At 46.7% G+C, this 9,703-nt stretch overlaps 1 protein-coding gene across 3 annotated transcripts in view; it reads right to left on the bottom strand.

Moving 5' to 3' along the window:
• Positions 1–736: 736 nt before the first annotated feature.
• The window catches only part of TMEM260 (transmembrane protein 260), a 40,684-nt gene continuing 31,717 nt past the window's right edge, over positions 737–9,703 (bottom strand). For 2 of the 3 annotated variants that reach the window (XM_032112557.1, XM_032112556.1), the window contains exons 6-15: positions 9,009–9,049; positions 8,565–8,648; positions 8,076–8,193; positions 7,653–7,828; positions 6,270–6,441; positions 4,772–4,920; positions 3,745–3,921; positions 2,960–3,013; positions 2,478–2,568; positions 1,119–1,391 (exon numbers count right to left, since the gene is read on the bottom strand). In XM_032112557.1, the coding sequence (XP_031968448.1) occupies positions 1,119–1,391; positions 2,478–2,568; positions 2,960–3,013; positions 3,745–3,921; positions 4,772–4,920; positions 6,270–6,441; positions 7,653–7,828; positions 8,076–8,193; positions 8,565–8,648; positions 9,009–9,049 (1,335 nt within the window). Of the gene's footprint in view, positions 1,392–2,477; positions 2,569–2,959; positions 3,014–3,744; positions 3,922–4,771; positions 4,921–6,269; positions 6,442–7,652; positions 7,829–8,075; positions 8,194–8,564; positions 8,649–9,008; positions 9,050–9,703 lie in introns of all 3 variants that reach the window. The other variant, XM_032112555.1, reaches the window with a different exon arrangement.

Here is a 9,703-nt window from a genome sequence, read left to right as displayed (position 1 = left end):
TCCCAGGGGAGCTGCATGTGGGGTCTCAGGACCACGGTCCCTCCACCCCAGTGCAGGACATGCTCACTGCTGCCAGCAGAGTCCCTCTGCAAGGGAAAATACCTGAGTTGCTTGCTCACTGTTGGAACACTAAGCAATAAAGACCATCCCATCATAAAATCCCAGTGGAATGAAAGCAGCCATCCCTGCAAAGCAAGGGAGGCAGAAAAAATGGGTTGGTCTCTATCCATTCCATTCCAGCAGGACATCCTCTTCTTCCAGTACCTAAATGGGCTCCAGAGAGCTGGAGAGAGACTGTTTACACAGGCATGGAGTGGCAGGACAAGGGGGGAAGGCTTCAAAGTGAAGGAGGGCAGGGCTAGATGGGATATTAGGAAGAAATTCTTCCCTGGGAGGGTGGGCAGGCCCTGGCACAGGGTGCCCAGAGAAGCTGTGGCTGCCCCTGGATCCCTGGAAGTGTCCAACACCAGGTTGGATGGGGCTTGGAGCAACCTGGGACAGTGGAAGTTGTCCCTGCCCATGCCCAGGGGGTGGAATGAGATTGGATTTAAGGTCCCTTCCAAACCAAACCATTCTGGGATTGTGTGATTATGATTCTGCAGTGCCCTTGGGCACAGGCACAGCCAGGTCCCAGAGCACATCCAAAACAGTGAAGGACCAGGCTCCTGGGGGGGCACCCTCCCATAGCTTGTCCTGCTGGAAACCCACCACAAAAAACACACAGACACAGCACAGCTAATGAAAAATGGCCTTAGGAAACCTCTTGGCTCAGCAACAGAGGAAACAACTAAATGCTAAAGACATTTTAACATCTAGAATGGATGCTACATTCATATAAAAAAAAAAAGATATTCACAGTACAACAAGCTCATAGTTTTCTTGCAAAAGAAAACTCTTTTTTGAAACCCACTATTTTATTTAGTGATGAGCTTCTCCCCCCAAAAAAGTTCATTTGACAACAGCAATCAAAGACCAAACACCACTACGTCCCTGCAGAGACAATCACACTTGATTTCCTCTCTGCTGCCATTTCTGTCACCTTTTAAAACCATTCTCACATTGCCAAGGACTAACTCAGATTTTAAGCCTCCACTTCAACATTTCAGCAGCACCGGGTGCTACCCAGCTCCCTGCCTCAGCTCCGCCTTCCTTCTCCTCAGCCCCTGCAGCTCTTCCCTGAGGTGCTGCACAGCCTGCAGGATGTCCTGGCGCTGGGGATCATCCTCTGCTTTCTCTGTGTAGAGCAGGAAATGTTTCACGGTTTCGGAGAGCAGCGTTTCGGGATCCACGTCCCCCCGGCGCAGGCGCAGCATCCTCTCGCAGGCGATGGCGTAGTTTTTGTGCCAGTTCACCGGGTGATTGGGATGGGAGTTGACAATTTCTTTGTATGACTGTTAAAGGAACAAAAAGAAAAGGAAAAAAAAAAAGAAGGAGGGGGCAGCAAATTAATTGAACGAAGGGGGAGCAACAGCTTTAACCAGTGCTTCAAAACTGCCTGGAAAGAAACAGATGCTATTTAGATGTCCAAGTCCAGAGCTGGAGTATTTCTGTAACTCACTCTGTGTTTGCCATTCAGCAGCATGAATCAGAAATCCAAGGGGGGCTGAAACGTTTCCCTTCCAACAGCAGCTGTTTGTTTAGAAACATTACAGATGATGGTGATAACCCCACGGCACATTTTGTGCTTCCCCCAGAGAGGTGTTACACCAAGCTGGGGGAAAAAAGAGATTTAACTGTCGTGCCTGCTAGACATTTACTCAATATTTCAGGAGATCAGGACGTCTTCCACAGGACTTAAGCAGTGTGTTGACTTGAGTGGGAATATTCATAAGCTCAACAGCAGGCATGTGCCTGGGAACTTTGCAGAATAGCAAAAATCCCAGCAAAACGGGCAAGAATGAAGGAAACTATTTGTTGATTCTCTGCTGGAGTATGAAATACTGCTCCTCTCTGCTGACACACACTGATCACTTTGTGCATCTGTTGGCATCTCAGGCAGTCCAGTATTTCCAGAGATGCCTACACCAGCTTATGGGTGTTATTCTTTGGTGTGAAATGCAGCAGAATTAATTTGCAGTGAGAAGACTGTCGGATTTTACACTTGCTGGCTCAGACGCACGACTGTGTAATGACAGAGGGGACAAGTGCATAGAGGGGACTTCAGGACAAGCAATCTCTTGGCATGGGTTTGGAGCCCAGCACAGACAACATAATTATAGCAAAAGCAGGGTGTTGACTGGTTTGCTTTTGGCATCCTCCGTGACCGAGGGGGCAAGTAGGAATGGATAAAATCCCTGAACAAATCTCTTTGAATCGGCTACGCTCCCAGTTTGGATAAACAAGGGGAATGCAGATTACAGGGCCTGTATGGAAACACTGTATTTCCATGGACTCCAGAAATTTAAAAGAAAAGGGGGAAAAAAAAAATCCACAATGGAGGCTGCAGGGAGCATTCCTAACCCAAATCCAGGACTTACAGTGTATGCAAACGTGTAAAGTTGTGATTTCATTTCTGCAGTCACACTGGCTGTTTCTGCAAGGTCAAAGATGAAGAAAGCTGTTTTCATCCTAGGAGAACAAGAAAAACTTCCATGTGGTAACTGCTTAATGCAACCAGCTCACATCAATAGATCCACATGTGGGACAACACACAGGATCTCCATTTCAGTCACCAGTGAGATGAATTTCTCCCTGTAATACATTTCCTCACCTTACAACCCAACTACCTTTGAGAGACTTTGAGCAGGACCTTTTGGGGAACAAAACAGCCACTTTCCTGAAGGCTTTGCTGGAGGCCTTGCACGCTTCATCTCATCCTGCCAGCCTTTTCCTTCTAAAGGTTGGCACATGTAGACCCCATAAGGCCATGGCCCATCAAGCTGCCTGCTTTGGTGTGTGTTTCCACACCAGTGAGCTGGCAGTGCCCACTGGCTGTTGGAAGAGAGCAAAGGAAAATTACCTGGCTTGCCACATCTCCTCGTTGGCGACAGCTTCCCAGGAAGAGGGACTGAAACTAAATGGGAATGGAAATAAAATTCAGCCATCAGATCCACCTTGCTGGGTTTCACCCACCACAACCCTTCCAACCCAGGCAGTTACAGACCTCCCAGGCAGAAGAAAACCTGGCATGAAGCCTGTGGCTCTGACAGCAGGGAATTCAGCTGATTCTCTGTCATTTAAAAAACTTTATTCCTCTCTCTCCATAGAAGGAGCCTCTGGTGTATCAGATGTTTCACAGCATCCCAGTTCTCAAAGCCAGAGATGTTTTTTGCCATTGCAGGTCAATCTATGACATTTAGACCTATGGATATCTCAATAATTTCAGCTCCTGATCAAGTTTTAAGGTCAGAATTGGACCTAATACTTGACTAGAGATGCCCTTGCTGTTTTTTACACTATTAAAAATCATGGATCATGGAATGGTTTGGGTTGAAAGGGAGCTTAAAGACCATCTAATTTTAACTCCCTGCCATGGGCAGGGACACCTTCCACTCCCCCAGGTTGCTCCAAGCCCCATCCAGCCTGGCCTGGAACACTGCCAGGGATGGGGCAGCCACAGCTCCTCTGGGCCGTGCCTGTGTCTCACCACCCTCACAGGGAAGAATTTCTTCCTGCTGTCTATCCAGAACACAAAACATTGAGATTATGGCTCTTGTTTAATTCCTCTAACCCTGCAGCAGGTGTGGCAATGCTGCTGGCAGGAAATGATGAGCAGGAAGGAGCAGAGGCTCCTCTGCCTCGTACCTGCCATAGTCTTCAGTCCAGTTATAGAGGTTCCTTGTGAGATGAATCCACTCTCCTGGGTCAAACACAGCTCCAGAAGGAACCAACTTTTCACATGTACCCCAGGGCCAGAGCGAGTGGCTCCTTCTCCAGGTCAAGTCCCCTTCATGAAGACCTATGCAGACAAACACTTCCTTACTGCCAAAAAAACCAACAGAGAGAGCAATGGTGAAGCCACCCCAGAGACCATGGGCTACCCCGTGTCCCTGAGCAAACCAAACCACACACAGCACACTGTGCAGCAAACACGCCCATCCAGCAATCTCCCATCAGCACGGGCACGTTCTGGGGCAGTCTGGAAAACAGATGAATTCCCCATCTGGCATTGCCCATCTGTCCTGCCAGCACAGGTGGCACATCCTGTCCCCCTTCCTGGACCTCCCAAACAGGCCAGAAGCTGCAGGAGAAGGCCATTTCTTCCCACTGGCACCTGGCTCTGCTCCTGTGCCTCCCCATCCTCGCAGGGCTCACCCCAGCTAGTCTAAATGCAGATGCTATTCTTATTCATGTGAGTATCTAATCCTTTCTCCACTCTTACTAAGCTATTTTTATATGATGATTATTCCTGGAATACATTCATTCTATGCTAATCAGTTGGCCACAATGTTCACAAAGGAGAAGCAGCAGCAACTTGCTCTCCAACCATCGTCGTTCTGAGTACACGGGAACGTTCCTTTTCTCTGTGATGAACTGTACCATCAACAACAAAAAATCATCAGTAAAAAACTCTGCAGATCACCTTTTTTCCCCCCTCCTTCCTGAAAAACCAAACCAACCTCAAAACAAGAGGCAATATTATATCCAGATGGAGTTACTTCTGCAGAGGTATTTTGCTTTAATTGCAAAAATAATCTCGCCACCGGGGAGGAAGTCAGTGGAGAAAATTGGTCTTTTGGATGCAGTACCAAGCTGATCCATAAAAAATTTCAGGAGTAAAAAAAGGGTCGGAGATTTTAGGAAAGCTGTTACATATGAAAGGAATGCTTACTGTTTATTTACTTTGAGGAAACGATGGAGATTAAAGGCAAGTGTCCCGTCGGGTAATACTCCTTCCACAGGATTCCACCGGTTCCCGGGAAAATAAACGCCAGGTAAATGCTTGGCCAGCTTGGGTAAATACCATTCATAAGTCATCATCTAGAATAAAAGATATTATCACCATGAAGACAAGAATCAGAAGATTTACATCCAGAAGAAATGGTTTCTGCAGGAGTAATAACCATTTGCTCCAGGAAGTCACCCCCCAAGTCAGCAGTGACACGAGGCCACAGCACCAGACTGGGTCACTGTGGTCAGCCCATGCCACCAGACTGGGTCACCACAGTCACACCACAGCACCAGACTGGGTCACTGTGGTCAGATCACAGCACCAGACTGGATCACTGTGGTCAGATCAAACCACCAGACTGGGTCACCAGTGCCTTCTGATCAGAGGCACGTGGTTCTCACTCCAACAACAAAACAGCCACTGCTGGTAAGACCCACAACAGGGATCTGGTTTGGTTAAACACAAGGAATTGGGTTTGGGGTTTGCCAACAAGTCACAGACTGACACTGTACCGTGCCATAAATCAAGTCCCTCTGGATGGGAGAGAATTTGCTGAAAGTCCTTGCAAGGAGTTTCAAAGATAAACCAAGACTTTTCCTTGAGTTTCAGTGCTTCCAGATAGTTGTTTATTAAGTCTTATCAGAGGAACAGAGCCACTAGCGTGACCCAGGTACAGCATAGAGCACAGAAAAGCAGGAGTGAGGCCTCTCTATCAAGATTTACACAGCCTTTTAACGATAATTTAACCAATAGTTACTAAAAACATACATTATTTTCACTTTCCTACCAATTATTCAGTAACACGACCAGGAACTGCGGAATTTTCTATCCAATCATTCCAAACTACTTTTACTGCAGAACATGGAGTAGTAGAAGAAGGAGAAGAAGGTTTAGAGAACAACAACAATCCTCCATTTTGATATTTTTTACTCTTATCTATTTACTACAAAGAGAAGCCCAAAACCTCTAAATTTTTCACCCTGTGGCAACCTTACATAGTAGTCTATCACCTAATTCACACCACTGTATTTTCTAGTTCTTGTCTGACCGTTGGTAATTTTTTCCAAGGTTTGAGGCTAAAACAGTGTTGTTCAGGGGGGTAAGAACCCTTAAAAACAGGCAGAGAAATATTCTCAGCACTCTGGGCTCCTACAACAGACTCTTGTTGCAAAGCCAAGTGTGGCAGTGGAAGTGTGGGTGACCCATCCTGTAACTTTTTTTTTTCTCTTTTCCCATTTCTCAGTGAAAAAGGAACATGCACACCACACTCCATCCCAGGGCTACCCACAAGTGTTAAAAAAAAAAAAATCAGTTTTATTTATTTCCACATCACGAGTTTTACTGGACAGAGAGACCCTATCAAGGAGATCAAGGAACAACTGAACTTTTGCTGCCCATGTTTAAATCTGCCTTTCTAAATAGCACTTTCTGAACGTACCTCCTGGTCCACTAAGGTGATATCTGGCCTCATCCCCTCACAATAATGAAGATAACGAAGGGCATTCCCAGGCAAGTCTCCTCTCAGCAGGATCACTGCCCCCGTTGGCATAGAGGACAGCAGGTTCCTTGCAAACTTATCAACAACGTAGTTGTTGCTCTGATCACAGGTGCTGAAGAGAACAGATGAAAAACAGAATCTTAAAACCAGGTATTTGCATGGCTTTGCAGAATTTCAGACCAATTTTATGCACTGGGGATCCACAGGGGAAATCCACGCTGGTCAGGTTGAAAACATCACAGAATCCCAGAAAGGTTTGGGTTGGAAGGGACTTTAAAGAACATCTCATTCCAACCCCCTGCCATGGGCAGGGATACCTTCCACCATCCCAGGTTGCTCCAAGCCTCGTCCAACCTGGCCTGGAACTTCCAGTGATGGAGAGTGTCAACAATTTAACCACTACAACAACTTAGTATCCCCATTTCCAGAGAAAGTGAGATACAGAAACAAAGCATTTAGAGCACAGGCCCTCAGAAAGCAGCACCAGATCCATAAACCACAACAGTTTTGCCAAAACACACTCACTGCACACCTTCACCTTAATTCTGGTTTCTTCTTGGGCTAAATCTACATACTTACTGGTTGGTGCTGGAAGTGCCAGTACAATGATGGCTCTGTAGAGCATTTAAAATCCTCCTCATCCTTTAATGTTTCAATTAAGATTGAAAAAGCCAAGTTTTTGTAGTATCAGGCAGAAGCAGATTTACATCAGCTGAGACTGGATCCTTTTCATTTCAGTTACATGCACGTACTCCAGGTATGGACTCAGGTGACACTCCAGGACAGGAGCTATGAGTGGCTCACCTGTGGACAAGCCTTTGGAAAAGGTGTGCCAAGAAAAGGATTCCTGAGGATGAAATTTACACTTCCTTGGTCAACCTCTACCTGAGCATCCCTACAAGTGCACTGATTCCTATCCAAGTGACTGCGCGTGGTTATGGGATAGGGAAGCCCCAAACTACAGATTTAAGTTTTCAAAAAAAAAATAGAAAAAAACCTCAGGGCCCAAGGTAACCTGAAGGAAAGCAAAGGCCAAATGAATTCTGCAAATCTCCTTAGGAGATAAAGCACAGATTTACAAGGGGTTTGTATTAGAAGTTTATGTATCTACAGAGTTTTTTTCCTTCAACCTACATGACACCCCCTGGAGTTACAGCCTGGAGCTGGTGACTCTGAGGGACATCAAACCAGGGAGTCCTGCAGGCTGTGACCAGGCAAGCTTAGGTGGGGTGTGGAAAGTGCCTTTCCCACTCCCAGACAAGGACAGAAACCCCAGGAGCACCCCAACCCACCCTGTGAGGCAGCACCAAGGGAATTTCTCACCTGTAATTTGCCCAAAGTTGAGAAGCAACGAGGGCAAGAGCAGGAAGCCACTCCAGCCAGGGCAGCAGCCGGGTGCCCTCCAGCACGGTGCTCCTTCCAAAGTTGGCCAGTGTGGCCAGCCCCAGCCCTGCCAGCACGGCCACCACAGCACTGCTCTGCAGCCAGAACCGCTCCACCTAGGAGAGAATCCCAGAACTGGGGCTGGGTTGGAAGGGACCCTAAAGATCATCCCATTCCACCCCATATTTCACACCTTCCACCATCCCAGTTGCTCCAAGCTCCATCCAAACTGGCCTTGGAGCTGTATTTTGGCACCTTCTGCAGCTTCAAGACAAGTGCCTGCTCCTGGTCAGATGGTTTTAAGGTTTTGAATGTTTCTCTCAAAAATTAACATGCCAGAGCAACTTTCGGAGTGCAACTTACCACGCCTAGAAACAAAGGCTTTGTAACATCCAAATTTGCTCTCCAAGCAAAGAAAAGGGAATAAAGGCAGAGCATTCCAGTGAAGAGCCAGATCACAGCTGATTTCTGCTGCTTTGACCTATAAAAAAAAAGATGTATCACTCCTGGGACATGATGAAAAATGAAGCAAAAATTTTATGTGCTTGAACTCCTTGCATACCTAAATGCATTTAACACAGGGGGCTGATGAGCCTTTCTTTACCCTCACCATTTATGAAACTTCTGTTTTAAAAGCACAAAACCATCAGGATTTCAGGAGTTTTAAGCTTGCCATCTACCAAGCCACGGGGTTAACCAGGACTAAGGGATATTTTGCTCTTAATAATAGATGACCACAGCCAATTGCTGCAATTTCTGCAGCAGCAAGCAGAAGGCAAAGCAAGCTGCCCATGCAGGCAGTAAGAGAAATGTGCAAAAAATGCACATTGAAGCAAATATTGTCCAACTTACGGCAGTGCTGTGCTCACACAGGCCACGAGTGCCAGGGCAAGGACAGGAAGGGAGAGCTCTGACTTCATCTGTGCCAGCTGGAAACTGTGGAGAAATTAAAGTGTGGATGTGTTACCCCCAAATCACCCCCTGCACTCAATTAAACTATCAGGAGTAACAGGGAACATGCACAACAGAACATATTCCCATTCTGCTGGGATTAAGTCTACCAGAAATGGGGATGAGGGTGGGTTACACAGCAGGATTTTGAAGGAAAGATCACTGGGGAGGGGGATCCAGAGTTTTTCCATCAGTGAGGAAGACAGAGGGTATGAATGCTGTCCCTGTGCTGGACACACAGGGCCCCAGGTCTGGACAGGATGAGGAAAGGCAGGACAGGAGCCCAAAGGACAGCAGCAGCAACAGGTTTCTCTCCATGAAAGGCAGAGCCCAGGTGTTACTCACAGCAGCATCTCTCTCATACTGGATCCTGTCTCAGACTTGGCCTGAAATAAAAACAAAGGACACCCATGAGAAACCCACACACTGATTGGGTATCACTGGGGCAAGGGAAGTCTTCTCATTTTCTGTCTGCAAGCAAGGCAGCAACTTCTACTCAAACCTTCACTGCAGGATATTCTCCCACATTCCTGTTTTATGTGATGCCACTGAAGGATTTACCCCCTGGATAAATATTTTTCTAAGGTGCTGACAACTCATTACCCTGTGATTAGAGCATGTCATCTGGTTTAATAATGATCTCTGCTATATCATGGAATCATTAGGGTTGGAAAATCCCTCTGAGATCATCAAGTCCAACCATTAACCCATCACTAACCCACGTCCCCAAGTGCCACATCCACACATCTTCTAAATCCCTCCAGGGATGGTGATTCCACCACTGCCCTGGACAGCCTATTCCAATGCCTGACCATTCTTTCTGTGATTTTTTTTTTCCTAATATGCAGTGTAAACCTCTCCTGGCACAACCTGAGGCCATGTCCTCTATCTTCATGGCAGAATTATTTTCTGGGACATCTCCCCAGAGCCTAAGATGAGCTCAATTCCTCCTTGATTACCAGACTTGCCCCTGTCTCCTCTGCCCTGCCAAATGCAGAGCTATGAGATTTATATAAGATACATGAGAATTCTTATTGCAG

This window comes from Corvus moneduloides, chromosome 6 (assembly GCF_009650955.1).
Source record: "Corvus moneduloides isolate bCorMon1 chromosome 6, bCorMon1.pri, whole genome shotgun sequence".
NCBI lineage: Eukaryota > Metazoa > Chordata > Aves > Passeriformes > Corvidae > Corvus > Corvus moneduloides.
This window is presented reverse-complemented; position numbering and strand designations above follow the sequence as displayed.